This window comes from Trichomycterus rosablanca, chromosome 2 (genome assembly GCF_030014385.1).
Source record: "Trichomycterus rosablanca isolate fTriRos1 chromosome 2, fTriRos1.hap1, whole genome shotgun sequence".
In the NCBI taxonomy this organism is placed as follows: domain Eukaryota; kingdom Metazoa; phylum Chordata; class Actinopteri; order Siluriformes; family Trichomycteridae; genus Trichomycterus; species Trichomycterus rosablanca.
Genome location: NC_085989.1, coordinates 46434295 through 46456220, shown reverse-complemented (window position 1 = coordinate 46456220; position 21926 = coordinate 46434295). Strand labels below are relative to the sequence as shown.

Below are 21926 nucleotides of genomic sequence, written 5' to 3'. Positions count from 1 at the left end.
AAACTACTTAATTGGGAGATAAAAAAAGGGAAATCCAGAAAAAAGAGGGCCTGGTTTGAAATTGATGATCCAATCCAAAGGTGGTCAATGGTCAGGGCTGTGTACAGGCCACTGAAGTTCCTCCGAACAATGCCTTTAAAGCTATGTGCACAGGGGCACGGTCATGCTGGAACACGTTAGAGCCTTCCCCAAACTGTTGTTGTTATTATTAATATTCTGTCATCACATGTCTGTATTTTGTCTTCGTTCTTCTTGTCTTACCCCTTCTCTGCCCAGTTTTGTCACCTTTGGCTCCATGTTCAGTAGATTTTATTGCTCCTCGGTTATGACTCTGAGTCAGACATTGCAGAACGTTTGATTGACAGTCAAGTCTATCGGTAATTACCGGCGTGTCCTGAGAAGCCGGGAATCTCAGTAGCAATCAGTGATACCTCACACATTTCAGTCCATTCAGATTAACTCCAGCCCCACTGAACTCAGCACCAGAGAGACAGAAAGAGGAAGAAAACTGTTACTGCAGGCAGAAGCAGAAACCCCCAGAGAACAAACATCAATCCTTATCATTATATATCATGTTTTATCATGTGTCAGATCTTAAGTCATGACAAAGGTTCAAGCTTAAGCAGTGAATTCTCCAGGCCTGGAAACGTCTGATGGGAATTGTTTCTACACTCACTGTCAATTTTTTAGCTCCACTTACCATATAGAAGCACTTTGTAGTTCTACAATTACTGACTGTAGTCCATCTATTTTTCTACATGCTTTGTTAGCTTGCTTTCATGCTGTTCTTCAATGGTAAGGACCCCCACAGGACCACCACAGAGCAGGTATTATTTAAGTGGTGGATCATACTCAGCACTGCAGTGACACTGACATGGTGGTGGTGTGTTAGTGTGTGTCGTGCTGGTATGAGTGGATCAGACCAAGCAGCGCTGATGGAGTTTTTAAACACCTCACTGTCACTGCTGGACTGAGAATAGTCCACCAACCAAATATATCCAGCCAACAGCACCCTGTGGGCAGCATCCTGTGACCGCTGATTAAGGTCTAGAAGATGACCAACTCAAACAGCAGCACTCCTAGTGGACCAACTAGGTAGGAGTGTCTAATAGAGTGGACAGTGAGTGAACATGGTATTTAAAAACTCCAGCAGCGCTGCTGTGTCTGATCCACTCATACCAGCACAACACACACAAACACACTCTGTGGTGGTCCTGATCATTGAAGAACAGGGTGAAGGCAGCCGTAAAACACACTAATCCACCACAGGGATTCCTCATTGCAGCTGTAATTGCGGCCTCTGTTGGCTGCATGGAGCCTGTACAGAGATGATGAATAATGGAGAACAGTGCGTGACTTGCCGTATGCTGTACTGATCTCTGTGTGAACCGCCTCGTGCAGGTGAATAATACATGATACATACGTGTCAGGCAGGGTGTTGGGTACGGTCCTTCTTATTCAGAGTCTGGGTCTGCAGCAGTAGGAGGAGGTACAACTAGGGAACTGGATATGACTAGATTGGGAGACAAAGGAAAAAATGCAGAAATAGTGTAAAAACACTAGGTGTAGGGGCAAAGGCACATAAACTGGAGACACTGTTGAGCCAGAAAGCAACCGAAAGAAAAGAGCTCTAATAGTACTTCTTAGAGCATCTTGGTGAAATGAGTCTCTGACTGAAGTCTAAAGTCGGTCCTGTGATGAAGCTTTTACAAAGAATTGTCGATTAAATGACTCTTGTTAGACTGTGGGTAAAACGTTATGCCTTTGTGTCCACATAAAGTAGCTGAATTCTCTCAGACTGGCAAAATAAAACTCCCGTTTATGGAGCATCGCTGCTCATGAGTTTGTCAATGTGACCATTTTCTTTTCCTTAAACTACAGGGTGAATTTGTAGGGAAAAAATATAGAGCTTGGCCGAGATAGGAGGGAAGGCGAAGCGCTGTTTCATTAAACCAAATTTAGAGAAGATCCCTCAAGGACTTAACCCACATTCACTAATAACTACTGTACATGAGACGCACGCCTGAGAGGAGACGAGGACCCGGAACTTTTTTCTTAAAAATGGTCAAGATTTTATCCAGCACTTTAGCTTCCATGTCCACTAACAGTGAATCAATATGAGACTGTTAAGAGCATTGTTGGGCAGAGTAAGGCCTGTCGATTTTAAAAAGAATCATGCATTCAATAATTTTTACAATTCCATTTACAGCATTCTGCATATGCTCTTATCCAGCATGACTTACAGAAGTGCTTCAGTAAACATGAACTTACTCTAGTACAGGCAACAGGAAAAGAACACAATCTGCTAAAACCCTGTTAGAACAAAAGTACAGGTAGAATTTTAGGTAGGTTGGTAAGTGCAGGTTAGTTTTAATTTAAGGGCTTAATAAGAAGATCTTTAATCATCTTTTGAAGGTGACAAAAGACTCAGCTGTTCAGACAGTGTAAGTTTATTCCACCACATTGATGGTAGTACAGAGAACAGCCTTGATGCCAGTCTTCTGCCTAGTTCACACTACACGATTTTTGCCCTGATTTTTACTCGGCGACTGGTTGGCGACTGGTCGGCGTTCACTCGGCGATCGAAACTCAGCTCTTAATCGCTATGTGTGAACCACCCAACAACTCAATCAGCACTCGGCTACCCAAGCAAGATTTCTAGCATGTCAGATATCTGGATCTGAGTTGCCCGGCTGGCAATGAGTGCTATGTCGAACAGCCAATGAGAACGCAAGATACTAGGTAAGGGGAAACACAGTGAAGGAGTGTAAAAAGGTGGGACAGAGGCATAATATAGTTTATATCAGAATACATCGGCACACACACAAGTATTACAGTATTTCTGACCTTATCGTTCTCTACAAAACACCAACATTGCATTGCAAAAATATTTATTAACCTCCAACTCACTATAGAACAATCGAAGCCAAATCCAATCATATTCATTTATTTTTTCTCTTTGATTTTACGCTGCACATCAGCGCACAAACTTTGATCGCTCGCTACTTGTTGACGTGCATTTTTTTGACGTGGTATCATTAAACCCCTTATCACTTCTCGTGTTTGCTTTTGTGACAAAACGTAGTTTGGGAGACCAGAGAAGCTCGTCTACGATTCCAGTTGGTGATAGATCGTGTTAGGAGTGATGGATCAAGATGAGCAAGACTTGTGGGTTGTGTGCTACAGATCAGGGTTTGAAATATTCTCCAACATTAGCTCAGTAACTCCATGCAAAACATACAGAATTCCTATTTAAAACTTATTTTGTGGTCAGCTCGGGGCAAAGTTAATTTGAATACTGAGGTGTGTTTAAGAAACAATCTAAATCGTTCAATAGTAATAGTGTTAGTAGTCATAGTAGCAGTTATGTTTGCTGTGCGGCTGACAAGTACGTGATAGCGCCACATTCTGTTGAAATAGCCTTACTGATTAACTATTTTATTTGTTATTATTATTGTTTAGAATTGAAAGGAATAAGATTATCTGACCATAAATGCATTTGTTAGTTGTTTTGTTAAAAAGTAGCCGTTTATTAAAGTTCAGTAACATAGTTGCGTGGTTATTGATGCATCTGTCAAATATTTAAAAACCCTGCTTTATACACAATGCCATGGTTTACCATGGTGCCACCAGTTACATAAAATTACTTTGCCAAACCACCCTAACCAAACTTTAAACCCAGTACAGCTGCCTGAATGGGCCATGCTGCCATCCTACCAAGTGTCCTCTATTTTGAAAACCAAAATATGTCACCCTAATGTAACAGTTTTTTTTATTAGCTGTGCACTGTGCTGGAGTCGTAGCTCCCAGTGCAGTTTTACAGTAGTGTCTGGTTGTAGCCGGCGTGCTGATATAAACGATCTGGTCAGTAATGTGAAGTCATATATTCAGCTCCACTGAACTGGAAGTCGCCTTGTGTGTTTTTATCTTGGAGCCTTAAACATAAGTTTCTCCTCTGTGTCTTCTCATTTCGACCGTCCTTTCACATTAGATTGAATGGAAAGCAGCCTCCTGTTTGAAAATAAACCACACACACACACACACCAGTTTCCATTAAACACCTGCATGTCTCACACAGTGCGGTTCAACGCGGTCAGGAGAAATAGTGTCAGCAGCACCAGTCCGACCCACATTTATGAAGAACTACTGTACTGTACGCCTGAAGATTGAGCTTCTGTCATTATAAAGGAATCACACATACACACACGGTTGCTTGCTTTACACTTTAAGGTGCATCGTACCATCCATAATTCCTGCACCTGTACTTCTTCTGTCAGTGGTTGGAATGTATTGTAGAGATACTGCATCTCTTAGAAGCATGGGCTCCCAATCTTTATTAGTGGTGGGGTAACTAGTTTATTACTTCTCTGTGACCATTTAAATGGTGCTAGTTGAAATGCACCCATTAAATCTGCAGCTAAAAGCTCAGTCACAGCAAGTTTATTCGTTACATGGAAAAATATACTTACACACACACACACACACACACACACACACACACACACACACACACACACACACACACACACACACACACACACACACACACACACACACACACACACACACACACACACACACACACACACACACACACACACACACACACACACACACACACACACACACACACACACATACGCGTTTTCATGTCAGATGGGGACCAATGTTATGAACATCACTTGCGGGGACCACCCTTTCTACAGCCTCTAGAGGGCTGAAAAAAATCAGGCACACTAAACAGATTTTTCTTAGCTCATACACGCGTTCAAACATCAGAATTTAAGAAGTCATGTCAGGACCGTGTTTAGTGGGGACTTAGAAAAATCTTATAAATATGACTAATGGGGACCTCATTTACATAATATTAGCATAAAACACACAAATGCCAATGTGATTAGTGGGGACCTTGCAAGAACATTGAGTTAATTACAATTCATTTATATTACCATTAAAGGGCATGTAATTATTTCAAGCTAATCTACAGATTATCTTACTTTTAAACAAAAAAGGTTTAATATACATCTATGTAAAATCAAAAGATGCAGTAATAGTCCATAAATCACATTAAAATGTTTAAATTTAGCTTAGCTTACTTGTTCATAGATTATGTAGTCTTTGCATAGAACATCTAGTGATGTGCATGTAGTCATCTCGACAACATAGCAAGATTTATGTTTGACATTTCTAGATTTACAGCCAATATCAGTGTAATTAAAAAAAAATATTAATAGATGAAGTTAAAGTCTATCTCTACTCATGTACAGTGGATTGGAAGAGTAGTAAATTATTGTCTGGATACTTTTTTAACTCAAATCAAACTATTTTATTTTTCACTGTTTAAGTGTTTCTTTCTTTAATTCTTTGTCATGAATTTTTTTGTACCACAGTGAACCACCCAGAATCAGCTACTACTCAATCACTGGACAATTATTACCACTAAAATAATGCTACTTATAAAACTATACAGGCATTAAAGACATTTAAATTGCAAAACTCAAGATTTAATTTTTAACATGCTTTCACCCTGTTCTTCAATGGTCAGTACCTCCACAGAGCAGGTATTATTTAGGCGGTGGATGATTCTCAGCACTGCAGTGACACTGACATGGTGGTGTTGTGTTAGTGTGTGTTGTGCTGGTATGAGTGGATCAGACACAGCAGCGCTGCTGGAGTTTTTAAATACCGTGTCCACTCACTGTCCACTCTATTAGACACTCCTACCTAGTTGGTCCACCTTGTAGATGTAAAGTCAGAGACGATCGCTCATCTATTGCTCCTGTTTGAGTCGGTCATCTTCTAGACCTTCATCAGTGGTCACAGGACGCTGCCCACGGGGGCTTTTGGCTGGATATTTTAGGTTGGTGGACTCTTCTCAGTCCAGCAGTGACAGTGCGGTGTTTAAAACTCCAGCAGCGCTGCTGTGTCTGATCCACTCATACCAGCACAACACACACTAACACACCACCACCATGTCAGTGTCACTGCAGTGCTGAGAATCATCCACCACCTAAATAATACCTGCTCTGTGGGGGTCCTGTGGGGGTCCTGACCATTGAAGAACAGAGTGAAAGCAGGTTAAAAAGTAAGTAGAGAAACGGATGGACTACAGTCAGTAATTGTAGAACTACAAAGTGCTTCTACAGTGGGGGAAATAAGTATTTGATCCCCTGCTGATTTTGTAAGTTTACCCCCTTACAAAAACTTGAACAGTCTATATTTTTTATGGAAGGTTTATTTTAACAGAGAGAGACAGAATATCAACAAAAAATCCAGAAAAAAAACATTAAATAAAAGTTATAAATTAATTTGTATTTAATTAAGTGAAATAAGTATTTGATCCCCTACCAACCAGCAAGAATTCTGACCCCCACAGACCGGTTATGTGCCCATGAGGCACACAAATTAGTCCTGTCCCTGTATAAGACTCCTGTCACAGAATCAGTTTCTTCTGTTCAAATCTCTCCACCACCATGGGCAAGACCAAAGAGCTATCAAAGGACGTCAGGGACAAGATTGTAGACCTGCACAAGGCTGGAATGGGCTACAAGACCATCAGCAAGAAGCTTGGTGAGAAAGAGACCACTGTTGGTGCGATAATTTGAAAATGGAAGAAATACAAGATCACAGTCAATCGCCCTCGCTCTGGAGCTCCATGCAAGATCTCACCTGGTGGGGTAAGAATGATTCTGAGAAAGGTGAGGTCAGTCCAGAATTACACGGGAGGAGCTTGTCAATGATCTCAAGGGAGCTGGGAGCACAGTCACCAAGAAAACCATTAGTAACACACTTCGCCGTAATGGATTGAGATCCTGCAGTGCCCGCAAAGTCCCTCTGCTCAAGAAGGCTCATGTACAGGCCCGTCTGAAGTTTGCCAATGAACACCTGAATGATTCAGAGAAAGCTTGGGAGAATGTGATATGGTCAGATGAGACCAAAATTGAGCTCTTTGGCATCAACTCCACTCGCCGTGTTTGGAGGCAGAGAAATGCCCGGTGGGGATGGTGTTCTTGGGGTCATATCCAGCATTTCTCTGCTCCCAGCTCCCTTGAGATCATTGACAAGCTCCTCCCGTGTAATTCTGGACTGACCTCACCTTTCTCAGAATCATTCTTACCCCACCAGGTGAGATCTTGCATGGAGCTCCAGAGCGAGGGCGATTGACTGTGATCTTGTATTTCTTCCATTTTCGAATGATCGCACCAACAGTGGTCTCTTTCTCACCAAGCTTCTTGCTGATGGTCTTGTAGCCCATTCCAGCCTTGTGCAGGTCTACAATCTTGTCCCTGACGTCCTTTGATAGCTCTTTGGTCTTGCCCATGGGGGTCGAGAGATTTGAACAGAAGAAACTGATTCTGTGACAGGAGTCTTTTATATAGGGACAGGACTAATTTGTGCGCCTCATGGGCACATAACCGGTCTGTGGGGGTCAGAATTCTTGCTGGTTGGTAGGGGATCAAATACTTATTTCCCTTAATTAAATACAAATTAATTTATAACTTTTATTTAATGTTTTTTTTTTTTTTTTTTTTGATATTCTGTCTCTCTCTGTTAAAATAAACCTTCCATAAAAATTATAGACTGTTCAAGTCTTTGTAAGGGGGTAAACTTACAAAATCAGCAGGGGATCAAATACTTATTTCCCCCACTGTATATGGTAAGTTTTTCAGGATGAACTCAAGTTCATATGCGTGTGAAGGCAGGCGAGCGAATACTTTTGGCAATATAGTGTATTATTGACAGTTCAAAGAAAATCAATATATTGCAAAATGTTCAAATGCTTTTTAAAAAATAGCAAATAATTCTATTTCTGTTCAGTAGACCTTTATGACGTATGCATGTGTGTGTCTTGCTGAGACATGTGAATGCAAACAAAAACTGCAATATCAGAACATGTGAATGTAAACAAAAACTGCCATACCAGAGACTCAATGATCTTTAAACTATCTGTATTGCAATTTTCTTTTGTAGGCCGTAATACGATTATAAACATAGAATTTCAGATTTTGCCAGTCACGGTTCTTAGGAGCTTCTGGTTCAGCCCTTAAACACTTCTCACAGTCTCGCTGTGCTGGTACGATACAAGATGTGATGAAGCGATTCGTGTGCCATTCCACCGCCTGCACCTCTGTCTGCAGCCAAGGTGTTTTCTTCTTATGGGCAGTTTTACCTTTGCACTGTTTGTCCATTCTGCCATAGACAAAGATTATTAGGATCAAATTCTCATAATAGCTATAAATACACAGATCAGCCATAAAATTAAAACCCGCCTAATATTATGTAAGTCCCACTAGTGACACCTGTATAGCTCTGACCCATCGAAACATAAACTACACAAGACCAATGAGCCTTGGATGCACATGACCCTGACACCAAGCCTACTGTGGACCATTTTTGGTAGGTACTAACCACTGTTTACTGGGAACAACCCACAAGACCTGCTGTTTTGGAGATGCATCACAGACATCACAATTTGGTCCTTGTCAAAGTCACACAGTTCCTTACTGTTGCCCATTTTTCCTGCTGCCAAAACATCACCTTCGAGAACTGACTTTGACTGCGGCTTAATACATTCCACCACCTTTTTACAAGAGTACAGTAAGAAAGTAAACCCTCGAAATTACTTGATTCTACCATGAACACTCCATGGTCTACCATGGACCAGACTCAAGTACTAACCACTGCATACTGTTACACCCCAAACCTGCTGTTTTGGAGATGCTCTGACCCTGACCATTTTTCCTGCTTTAATTTGTCTGCAATTGTCCTACCTGAGCAGGCTACTGGCTTTAGTGTTTAATGTTTCAAAGTGGGTCTGTTTCTTGTAAGTAAGACTGACACTGTGTTACACTGTTTGATTAGGTTACACCATGAGTTATATTTTTAACAACACTGTGGCTTCCCACACAGAAGTCCCAGTCCCAAGCCCATATGCCCCCTAATAATATTTACATTCTATAAAAACACACTATAATGACGACAATTTATCCCCCTCACTTACAGTCTGTAGAATACACACAGGCATTAGTTAGCTAAGTAATCAAACAGTACTTAAACCCTTTATTCACTGGGACTTCAACAAAAGCAAGAAAGCAAAAACCAAATACAAAAAGTAAAATAAAATAATATACCATCAGGATCTAGCCCAATTTTATCCAAGTTCTTGCCATGAAACTCAGCTAATCTTCCTTGCTCAAGAGCCATTAGAACTTTGCTGATCTTTTGATATACACTGGATGTCTCTGGCTCAGTGAGTTCCACTGTCTGTGACTCGACATCATCAGACAAAATGACCTCTGACAGGCACAGCTTTCCAAAGGGTTTCAGGGAGAGGAAGAAACAGCTAGATTATATTCTCAACAGAGGAAACTACACTCACAATGCTGCAGTTATGGAGTCAGGACAGGGGAAACGTGTGCCCTTTACACAACCATGTAAAGAAACATTGGGAAATGACTTCACATACTTTTAACAGTATGTGTGAGAGCAGATGCGAGAAATGGGAAGGCTGGTTCACAATGCCAGAAAAGTCACCACCTTAAAAAAAATGGAAGACCTTATGAATCCAAAAAATTACATGGAGAGAGTCAAAGCTGTCAAGTTGACATGTGGGTATGACAGTGAAACAAACAAGTTTTTGACCCCATCATTAGCAAACAAACTTGGAAATATCCTGGTTAAAGTAAGCAAACTTTTAAAAGCTCAAGGTTTCATCTCAAACAACCAACATCTTGTGAAGAATGCCAGTGAGTTTCAAGACATCCATCGGGAAAAGTAGAATGAGCTGATATCAGCCACGGCATTGAAAAACTTTGCTGATCTTGGCGAGCTGTAGGGTCTTCTCAGGCAGTCGATAGAACTCACGATGGATTCTTATGTCATGTCCAAGAAAATTGGCAAGCTGGTCCATTTCTGTGTCTATCATGTTTAGCACAGTTGAAAGGGTTGCAGCATGCTTTCTCAGTTTGGTAGATGTCAGTGGGACTCTTTGCACCACACACCTTTGCAAAGCCACAGAGACGGTCTGATCCTCTGAAATGTGTCATAGCTTCTGGTCTTGCAAACATATAACCATTGTCTATTAACAAGGATCTCTAATGCACAAAACATTTTTGGAGTCAGAAGAATTGGAACTGGGCGACCACGTTTCCCCCCGACGACAATCCTTGAGAAGTGTCTGCAGAGCTTTTTTTCCTCTTCAGACAGTGCCCAGTCCACATCCTCATGGTGATCAGAAGTGTCTCTTGATAAAAATGCAGATAAGAGCATGCTGGCAACTTCTCCTTCCCTGAGAAGAGAATAACCTGAGCCAGGCACACCTTATTCAGCTCCATCCAGGCTTTTGCAGAGGGACTTTCCGAGAGTGAAATGTACCACTCATCTTGTACTTGACTGAGATATGCATGCATTTTTTGGATGTCTTCAGTAAAAGGCATGAGAGTCGGTACGTTCCACTTTGCTTACCTTATGTTCCTCAATGCCGTGGCTGATATTAGCTCATTCTACTTTTCCCGATGGATGTCTTACAACTCACTGGCATTCTTCACAAGATGTTGGTTGTTTGAGATGAAACCTTGAGCTTTTAAAAGTTTGCTTACTTTAATCAGGATATTTCCAAGTTTGTTTGCTAATGATGGGGTCAAAAACTTGTTTGTTTCACTGTCATACCCACATGTCAACTTGACAGTTTTGACTGTCTCCATGTAATTTTTTGGATTCATAAGATCTTCCATTTTCTTTAAGGTGGTGACTTTTCTGGCATTGTGAACCAGCCTTCCCATTTCTCGCATCTGCTCTCTCACATACTGTTGATTCTTGTCTAATTTCCCCTTTTGTTTAACAAGTGCTGCCCAACATCAAGTTTCCCCTGTCCTGACTCCATAACTGCAGCATTGTGAGCGTAGTGTCCTCTGTTGTGAATATAATCTAGCTGTTTCTTCCTCTCCCTGAAACCCTTTGGAAAGCTTAAGAGCTTTGGCCACATCGGGTTCATTTTCATGCACATGTTCGAGGTGCCTTGCCATCTTGGCATACGGCTTAGAGCAATACAAGCAGTAATGTTTTTTGTTGTACACTCTTCGTCCACCTCTTTTTTGACTTGCGCTAACAACTATTAGATCATTTATGTTCTTACTTGAACCAAGTTCTTCTTCTGCTCCAGTGGCTTCAGGTGTAAAGCTGTGCCCGTCAAAGGTCATTTTGTCTGATGTTGTGGAGTCACAGACAGTGGAACTGTCTGAGCCAGAGACATCCAGTGTATTGTGCTTTGTTTTTTGGTTTGGTTTAAGGCTAGTGTCAATGTCACTATCACAAGTCGTATCAGGTATGTAATCATCTGCACTTTCTGATGAAGAATCAAATAGCTCACTGGAATTGTCAAGATTTGTGTCTTTCATTTACAAAACAAGAAATCATAATAAGAAAAACTTTAATACTTAATCCTAAATTTAAAACTTAATTTATCAGTAAATTTACATATACAGTGGGGCCAAAAGTATTTAGTCAGCCACTGATTGCGCAGGTTCTCCTACTTAGACAAATGAGAGAGGTCTGTAATTTTCATCATAGCTACACTTCAACTATGAGAGACAAAATGAAAAAAAAAATCCAGGAAATCACATTGTAGGATTTTTAAAGAATTTAATTGTAAATTATGGTGGAAAATAAGTATTTGGTCAATAACAAAAGTTCAACTCAATACTTTGTAACATAACCTTTGTTGGCAATGACAGAGGTCAAACGTTTCCTGTAAGTCTTCACCAGGTTTGCACACACTGTAGCTGGTATTTTGGCCCATTCCTCCATGCAGATCTCCTCTAGAGCAGTGATGTTTTGGGGCTGTCGCTGGGCAACACGGACTCCACACATTTTCTATGGGGTTGAGGTCTGGAGACTGGCTAGGCCACTCCAGGACCTTGAAATGCTTTTTACGGAGCCACTCCTTCGTTGCCCGAGCGGTGTGTTTGGGATCATTGTCATGCTGGAAGACCCAGCCACGTTCCATCTTCAATGCTCTCACTGATGGAAGGAGGTTTTGGCTTAAAATCTCACGATACATGGCCCCGTTCATTCTTCCCTTAACACGGATCAGTCGTCCTGTCCCCTTTGCAGAAAAACAGCCCCAAAGCACGATGTTTCCACCCCCATGCTTCACAGTAGGTATGGTGTTCTTGGGATGCAACTCAGCATTCTTCTTCCTCCAAACACGACGAGTTGAGTTTTTACCAAAAAGTTCCATTTTGGTTTCATCTGACCACATGATATTCTCCCAATCCTCTTCTGGATCATCCATATGCTCTCTGGCAAACTTCAGACGGGCCTGGACATGTACTGGCTTAAGCAGGGGGGCACGCCTGGCACTGCAGGATTTGAGTCCCTCTCGGCGTAGTGTGTTACTGATGGTAGCCTTTGTTACTTTGGTCCCAGCTCTCTGCAGGTCATTCATCAGGTCCCTCCGTGTAGTTCTGGGATTTTTGCTCACCGTTCTCATGATCATTTTGACCGCACGGGATCGAGGGAGATTATCAATGGTCTTGTATGTCTTCCATTTTCTTACAATTGCTCCCACAGTTGATTTATTCACACCAACCTGCTTGCCTATTGTAGATTCACTCTTCCCAGCCTGGTGCAGGTCTACAATTTTCTTCCTGGTGTCCTTCGACAGCTCTTTGGTCTTGGCCATGGTTGAGTTTGGAGTCTGACTGTTTGAGGCTGTGGACAGGTGTCTTTTATACAGATAACGAGGTCAAAGCGGTAATACAGGTAACGAGTGGAGGACAGAAGAGCTTCTTAAAGAAGAAGTTACAGGTCTGTGAGAGCCAGAAATCTTGCTTGTTTGTTATTGACCAAATACTTATTTTCCACCATAATTTACGAATAAATTCTTTAAAAATCCTACAATGTGATTTCCTGGATTTTTTTTTCTAATTTTGTCTCTCATAGTTGAAGTGTACCTATGATGAAAAGTACAAACCTCTCTCATCTTTCTAAGTAGGAGAACCTGCACAATCAGTGGCTGACTAAATACTTTTTGGCCCCACTGTATGTTTGATGATCTCAAATACACAAGTACTTTTTTGTCATGTTTTTGTATTTTGGGTTTTTAGTTAATTAAAAGAATGTAATAAGTTAATTGTGATGATAATCTAGCAAGAATAATTGTTTATTGTGATGTATCTACAAGGTAAGTTCAAGGGGAACATATAGGGCAGATTTTAACTTTCACAGTGATTTTTTTCTTGGATAATTATCATTTTATTCTGAACACTTACGGCGTCCCCACAACACACCTTCAGTTAGTGTATGAGTAGAAACTGTGTGTAGAAACTGAACTAAACTGGTCCCCACAATGACTATAACATTGTGTGTGTGAAAGGTCCCCACAAGTGACTATTACATTGTGTGTGTGAAAGGTCCCCACAAGTAACTATAACATTGTGCGTGTATGTAACAGGTCCCCACAATGACTGTAACATTGTGTGTGTGTGTGTGAAAGGACCTTTCACACACACAATGTTACCATTCCTTGTGGGGACCTTTCACACACACAATGTTACAGTCATTGTGGGGACCAGTTTAGTTCAGTTTCTACACACAGTTTCTACTCATACACTAACTGAAGGTGTGTTGTGGGGACGTCGTAAGTGTTCAGAATAAAGTGATAATTATACAAGACAAAAATCCCTGTGAAAGTTAAAATCTGCCCTAAATGTTCCACTAGAACTTACCTTGTAGATACATCAAAATAAACAATTATTCTTGCTAGATTTACATCACAATTAACTTATTACATTCTTTTTACTGACTAAAAACCCAAAATACTAAAATATATGACAAAAGAGAGGCTGTAAAACTAAAAGTCAAGTAGTGGACATGCATGTACCTGTTGAGGAGTGCTGTTTGAAACAGAAGCATCATCCATCTGAGTCTTGGACAGGATAGAGGATTGGGAGTCGTCCTCCACCACGGCTCTAGCTGCAATGCTGGGTGTCTGTAAACACAATTTAAAATAACTATATCAAAAAACATGCACCAGACTTTAGAAAATAATTTTATAATAATAAAAAAATTATCTTTTGCCCAGTCAAGCAGTCTGTGTTCACACATATTAAATAAAACAGGCTTTGCGGGGACCTTTCACACACACAATGTTACAGTCATTGTGGGGACCAAGTCAGTTTCTACACACAGTTTGTACTCAGAAACTAACTGAAGGTGTGTTGTGGGGACGCCGTAAGTGTTCAGAATAAAGTGATAATTATACAAGACAAAAATCCCTGTGAAAGTTAAAATCTGCCCTATATGTTCCCCTAGAACCTACCTTGTAGATACATCACAATAAACAATTATTCTTACTAGATTATCATCACAATTAACTTATTACATTCTTTTAATTAATTAAAACCCCAAAATACTAAAATATATGACAAAAGAGAGCCTGTAGTTTTAACTTAAAGTGATGATGTGGATGTGCATGTACCTGTAGAGGAGTGCTGTTTAAAACAGAAGCATCATTCATCTTGGATCTTAGAGTCTTGGACAGGACAGAGGATTGGGAGTCGTCCTCCACCACGGCTCTAGCTGCAATGCTGGGCGTCTGTACAAATTTTAAATATTTATTTTTATTGGGCTCCCTTAAGTAATCACACAAATTAAACACTTTATGACAACTTTTAACAGAATGCCTGACTGGTCAATGTACCTGTTGGTCAGTTTTTTCCGTTGTGCTTCTGCATATGAACTTTTAAATGGCAGGACTTGCTGATATCTTCTACATTTATATCACTGGGTGCTTTTGTAGCCACCTGTAAACATATTTTCATAGATAATTAGACTTAATGCATTTGGTATTTTGGTTCTTTAAGCATTTTAATTTTTATTCTTATCCTGCAATATGAGCCAGTCTGTACACCATGTATTGTGCAACATACTCGTGTTCTCCATGAGCAGTCTTCACATTCATTTCAAACTGCAGAAAAAAACAACACAATTATTGTACTGGATTAAGTCTAGGTCTTTAAAGTTATTATTATATGCCTTATGCATATAATATGCATATAAAAAGTTTTTTAAAATATGAGGTGCAATTAAGCAACAATGCAAGAAAAAGGGACAAAAACTAAAATTATAATAATATATTATTTATATGTGTTATTTATTAGGGTTTTGCATTAATTATACAGTACAGTACAAATCTGTTTGTATATGGTGTGCATCTGCAGATACACTCTTGTTCAGAGTCTGGCCAAAAAGGTTAAATGTTATCTTAAAGTCCATTCGATCATGTTCATGTTGTTTATTAGGTTTGTGGGTATAAAACTTATCTTTACTTATTAGCGCATCACACTGGACTTAGAGACGCGTCTGCAGACGCGCACCAAACAACCTGTTCTGTAAACTACACACTGAAACGCGCTAGAAACCAACACAATACACACAGATTAGTTTTGTACAAATAAACATAAACTACTAACACTCGCTGTAGAACACATGTTGTAACGAAATCATTTATAATGTCCTTGTTAAAACGACATACTGAAGTTTTTTTCTCTGCCTGGCAGTAATACGCGTAAGAATGCCTGCTTTCACTTTTCCTGCCCAAACATTTAAGCATTTAATTTCATTTTGTAACAAACTTGCCTTACAGTTAAAGCTCCGAGTTCTACTTCTACCCACAGAACAGAGACTGAAAACCAGGTTCATTAGTGAAGTAATGCTACACCTGTTTCAAATTAAAGGCCCCAATGGAGACTGCAGCCACACACAGACATTTCAAACTAACAGTTTTCTGTCTTTTTAAGTTACCAAAAATTTGTTGTCATTTTTAAATTTATTTAATGGAAAATTAATATAAATATCTAAATATATCTAAAAACACGCAGTCATTGTTATTTAACCACTGCACTGTCACAGCCCAATTATAAACAAGAAGCTTTATTTGCACTCATTTACACCGATCAGCCATAACATTAAAACCACCTCCTTGTTTCTACACTCACTGTTCATTTTATCAGCTCCACTTACCATATAGAAGCACTTTGTAGTTCTACAATTACTGACTGTAGTTTATCTGTTTCTCTACATGCTTTGTTACCCCCTTTCATGCTGTTCTTTAATACATTTACATGTTCTTTAATAGCAGGACAGGTCAGGTTTTAATGTTATGGCTGGAGAAGGAGAAGAACTGGTATTAAAGAACAAATAACTATTCACTAACAGAACTAATTAACATAATTTGACGGTTGAACAATTGTTATACTGGTTTGACATGCAAATATGCTTACCTTGTGTTTCATTTTTGGTCCTCTATATAAGTTCTTAGCTTCTTAGCTGGTTTCTCCTGCATATAATCTTCTTTTTTTGTCCACTGTGTGAATATCCATCTTTAACACTAAAAATGTCTGAAATCGTTCCTAATGGGGACCAGGAAGTGGGTGGTTCCCAACCTTATTTGGAATCCGTGTGTGTGTGTGATTCCGGCTATAAAAAAAAGGGGGCGCAACTGAGCACAACCCACACACTCACACATTCACCGAAAAACATGCGTTTTGAGCCAATGCTAAAAACCACACAGGCACCATTAGTAGGCCTCCTGTATCCATTTAAAATAGGTTTCCTTTATGGGGACTAGACTTTAGGTCCCCACACTGCAAGAGGTCCCCACGACGTGACTGTGTAAACAGATTCATGTCCCCTCAATGTGATGAATACCAGTGCACACACACACACACACACACACACACACACACACACACACACACACACACACACACACACACGAACTTCACGTACCTGAACGCACAGTGCCACCTGGTGGTCAGACTACAAAATCTCTGGTAATGAGCCTCTTATAGAGCCTCGTAAACGCGTTCATTCATTCTCAATAATCATGATTTACAGTGGTGTTCAAAAAAATAGCAGTCCAACATCATTAACCTGATAAATCACTGTTTTTAGTAGAAATACTATTTCTACATAGCAAAAAATTTACTTGAAGGTGTAGTAGAGTAATGAAAACAAAACAAACCCAACAATTAGAACATGCATCCCACTCATTCTGAGTAATCGAAGCATTGATTGAAAGGGGCTTGTTCAAAATAATAGCAGTGAGGAGTTCAATTGGTGAAGTCACTCATTCTGCAGAAGAACGGGTGTCAGTTTTGGCCCTTATTTAAGGTAGGAGGGGGCAAATGTTGCACAGGTTGTTCATAGCACATTTCCTTCTGAAATACTGGGTAAAATGGGTTGTTCCAGACATTGTTCTGATGAACAGCATACTTTTATTAAAAAGTTGATTGTAGAGGGAAAAACATACAGAAGTGCAGCAAATTATCTGCTGCTCATCTAAAACGATCTCAAATGCCTTGAAGTGAAAACCAAAACCTGAAAGACGCAGAAGGAAGCGTGGAACTACTGTTCGAATGGATCGAAGAATAGCCAGAATGGCAAATACTCAGCCAGTGATCACCTCCAGAAAGATCAAGGAACATCTGAAGTTACCAGTGAGCACAGAAGATGATTAAGTGAAGCCAATTTACCAGCAAGAACTCCTTGCAAAGTCCCGTTGTTAAGAATAAGACGTCCTGAATGGGGTAAAATTTGCCAAGGAAACATTGACTGGTCCAAAGAGAAATGGCTCAACATTTTGTGAACTGATGAAAGCAAAATTGTTCTTTTTGGGTCTAGTGGCTGTAGACAGTATGTCAGATGACCCTCGAGCACTGAATTCAAGCCAAAGTTCACTGTGAAGGTAGTAAAGCACGGTGGTACAAAATGATATGGGGATGTTTTTCATACCATGGTGTTACGTCTATTTATCACATACGAGGGATCATGGATCAGTTTAAATATATCAGAATACTTGAGCAGATCATGTTGCTCTATGTCAAAGAAGAAATGTCCTTAAAATGGGTGTTTCAACATGACAATGACCCAAAACATCTTGGTTACAGACAAACAAGATTGAGGTAATAGAGTAACCAGCACAATCCCCTGACTTCAATCCCATAGAGAACTTGTGGGCTGATATCTGAAACACGTTTTTTTGAGGCAAAACCCAAAATTGCAGAAGAACTGTGGAATGTAGTTTAACCATCCTGGACTGGATACCTGTTCAGAGGTGCCAGAAGTTGGTCGACTCCATACAACACAGATCTCGGAAACAATTGTTCTGCCACTAAATATTAGTTCAGTAATTTAAAGTAAAGTGAAACCTCAAACATTTTTTCAGTTTATAGATACATTTACTAAGTTTTTAAAGAAAAATGCTGGCACTCCTATTTTTTTTGAACAGCTTAATATTCATTTTTCTTAATTTTCTGTAAAGGATGAACACAAACTGGCTAAATTATGTTAAAAGTTTTGATTTAGAATTGAAGGTGTAGTATTTTCAGTGCATTTGCATTTATGGAAATAAAAGTTATTATAATGATTTTGTGCTTTATTCACTTTTTAAAAATCACTGCTATTTTTTTGAACACCACTGTATTTTGTAGTGGTTCCCGAGCCTGTTCTAAAAACGGCACAAAGAAACACTCCACAAGTAATCACACACTCGCCTTTATACAGGAATAATGTCTTTTCTTTCAAAAAGGTTCAGATTTCAACCAACCACGTTCAGGCCACAGAACTTTCTCTCAAAGGTCACCGATGGGATGTGTTGCGATGAAATTAGATCTGCTTGGCCTGAATTCTTCTTCTTATTCAGAGGGCCTTTATTTGTCATGAATACACTGATCAGCCATAACATTAAAACCACCTCCTTGTTTCTACACTCACTGTCCATTTCATCAGCTCCACTTACCATATATATTTCTCTACATACTTTTTTAACCTGCTTCCATCCTGTTCTTCTATGGTCAGGACCCCCACAGTACCACCACAGAGCAGGTATTATTTAGGTGGTGGATCATTCTCAGCACTGCAGTGACACTGACATGCTGGTATGAGTGGATCAGACACAGCAGCGCTGCTGGAGTTTTTAAATACCGTGTCCACTCACTGTCCACTCCTACCTAATTGGTCCACCTTGTAGATGTGAAGTCAGAGACGATCGCTCATCTATTGCTGCTGTTTGAGTTGGTAATCATCTACACCTTCATCAGTGGTCACAAGACGCTGCCCATGGGGCAGTGGCAGTGAGGTGTTTCAAAACTCCAGCAGCGGGGCTGTGTCTGATCCACTCATACCAGCACAACACACACTAACACACCACCACCATGTCTGTGTCACTGCAGTGCTGAGAATGATCAACCACCTAAATAATACCTGCTCTCTAGTGGTCCTGTGGGGGTCCTGACCATTGAAGAACAGGGTGAAAGGGGGCTAACAAAGCATGTAGAGAAACAGATGGACTACAGTCAGTAATTGTAGAACTACAAAGTGCTTCTACATGGTAAGTGGAGCTGATAAAATGGACAGTGAGTGTACAAACAAGGAGGTGGTCATAATGTTATGCCTGATTGGTGTATAATCTTGCGTGTCACAAGAAATGTACGTTTATAGTTTTTTTTTTATTTTAAAAGCAAAATAAGCAGTTCAGTCTATGTACATTTATAACATACAGAAAATATATATTAACATCAGGACACCAAACCTGTCTGGTCTAAACTCATCAATCAATCAAAAACGCAAAACGCCAGATCAACAGTGTACAATGTTCCCTTGGAAGAACATAGTAGACTTCAGATTGTATCTTCAAATCCATTCATCAACATGTGGCTGGGTTTCTGGTTAAATAAGGACAATAAAAACATGCTGAATCTCTGGTATCATTGTACCCTCCGAGTATACCATCATAACGTCTTCTCTACTAACTAATGCGTCTCCAAAATAACGTTAGCTCAGTTAGCTTTTAGCCGCTTGGAGATCGTTTCCTGGCTAGGCTCCTCATTCTCTCTCTTAGTCCCGCCTCCCTCACAGTTCGGCTCCACTCCTGAACCCTTCCCCGCCCGTAATTCTCTCCTCTCTCTACGCTCCTCCATCTCTTCAATCTCCTCAGCAAACAGAGCCTTCAGGGGCGCCAGGAGTCGAGGGAGGATTCGGAAATCTCCAAAGCGGATCTGAAACACGAAACAAAAATGAAAAATACTAAATTTATTTTATTTTATTATTACCATAAATCTATAAAACATAAGCATTAATATAAAGTTGCTGCAAATCTTCACCCTCTAGGAAAGGTGTAATGGGTAGTCCTGTTAAAGGGTCTATTTGTGCAAATCCCCATCCAAATTGGGATGCAAAGAGCACATTTGAAGTCGAAAGGTTTACATACATAGACGTAAATTCTCCGAGATGAATGACACACAAAAACCTTCAGTAATTTCAATCATTTTAGTTCCTTCGCACATTGGCTTGCAAAGACGTGCAAGTGAGGTGAACTGGAGATACAAAAGTGTCTATGACTGTTGGATATTAAACTTTAACTGATAAATCTTGTGTAACCAGTAACTAACTGTCCTGTCAATAATTGTAACCAAAGTGTGTAAAACATGACATTAAAATCCTAATAAATTAATAATCAACAACACATCAGCACACAAGTCCTTTACAAATGTATGTAAACCTTTGACTTTAAACATTGGAGCAATAAAACAATCCTGAGCATCGATCTGCATATTTCACCGTATTTGAGCATCTCACCCTCATGTGGTCGAAGGCGATGCCGACGCGCTGGTTGAAGTCGGAGCTGAACAGAGGGATCTTGGCGTATCTCTGGCTGAAGTGGTTCAGCATGATGAACTCGGCGTTCATGTTCATCCCGATGTCGATGGCCTGAGACGTGGTGCTGTGGGAGGAGGGGGTAGATGTGGGATCAGATGAGACACACTGGAACAACTGGAGCAGATTCACCCCACAGAACGGTCATCAAACAAAGAGAACAGGTCGTACACTGAGCATTTTTCCTAATATTGTATAGAAAGTTCTTATTAGTTTTTCAGCACAGGGCACAACTGCCAGGTAAAACCATTCTCACAGTGAAATATGATGGTGATAACTTAATATTAGAGAGAAGCTTTTCAGCAGTGTAACGGATGCTTCTCAGTGGATCTCCGTAAAGCTGGTTTGACATTTTTTAATAGTAAAATGTGATTTAAATACAGAACAGTGCTGAACCCTCCAGAAGTGACTGGCTTATCACGTTATCGGAAACATTTGATTGCAGTCGTTACTGCTATAACAAGGTGGCACAACCAGTTATTAGGCCTAGGGGGCAATTACTTTTTTACAGGGGGATGTAAGGTTTAAATAAATCTTTATCTTTATTAAATGGAAAGATCATTTGAAAGCTGCATTGTGATTATTTTTGTAATTATTTTAATAAAATTGGTTGGAGCAAAAAGGGGCAAAAACTTTTTCACAGCTCTGTATATTAGTCATGTGTTTGTATAGCGCTTTTTACAATAAACATTTTCTCAGCGTCCAAAAACGATACTTTATGTAATATATATTTACACTAATCAGTCATAACATTAAAAACACATCCTTGGTTCTACACTTACTGTCCATTTTATTAGCTCCACTTACCATATAGAAGCACTTTGTAGTTCTACAATTACTGACTGTAGTCCATCTGTTTCTCTGCATGCTCTGATAGCCCCCTTTCATGCTGTTCTTCAATGGTCAGGATTCCCACAGGACCACTACAGAGTATTGTTTTTAGGTATTATTATTTAGGTGGTGGATCATTCTCAGCACTGCAGTGACACTGACATGGTGGTGGTGTGTTAGTGTGTGTTGTGCTGGTATGAGTGGATAAGACACAGCAGTGCTGCTGGAGTTTTTAAACACCTCACTGTCACTGCTGTATTGAGAATAGTCCACCAACCAAAATATCCAGCCAACAGCGCCCCAGCATCCTGTGACCACTGATGAAGGTCTAGAAGATGACCAACTCAAACAGCAGCAATAGATGAGCGATCGTCTCT

General features: G+C 40.1%; 1 protein-coding gene and 1 long non-coding RNA gene across 4 annotated transcripts in view; both read right to left on the bottom strand.

Annotated features, from left to right (window-relative positions):
- Positions 1 to 7932: 7932 nt before the first annotated feature.
- On the bottom strand, positions 7933 to 16301 carry LOC134334369 (uncharacterized). Of its 3 annotated transcripts, none has more exons than XR_010015477.1 (6): positions 16284 to 16301; positions 14931 to 14968; positions 14702 to 14804; positions 14480 to 14596; positions 13883 to 13990; positions 7933 to 8190 (listed from the first exon to the last, which is right to left on the bottom strand). It is a non-coding gene; the product is annotated as an uncharacterized LOC134334369 (long non-coding RNA). The 3 variants fall into 3 exon arrangements; XR_010015475.1 differs by lacking the exon at positions 16284 to 16301 and adding an exon at positions 15645 to 15714; XR_010015476.1 differs by lacking the exon at positions 16284 to 16301 and adding an exon at positions 15474 to 15576.
- A 3191-nt stretch (positions 16302 to 19492) lies between these two features.
- elac2 (elaC ribonuclease Z 2) overlaps positions 19493 to 21926 on the bottom strand; it is a 28765-nt gene continuing 26331 nt past the window's right edge. Inside the window, exons 23-24 of the mRNA XM_063016420.1 lie at positions 20641 to 20785; positions 19493 to 20060 (exon numbers count right to left, since the gene is read on the bottom strand). Of these exons, the coding sequence (XP_062872490.1) occupies positions 19842 to 20060; positions 20641 to 20785 (364 nt within the window). The 3' untranslated portion in view covers positions 19493 to 19841. The remainder of the gene's footprint in view (positions 20061 to 20640; positions 20786 to 21926) is intronic.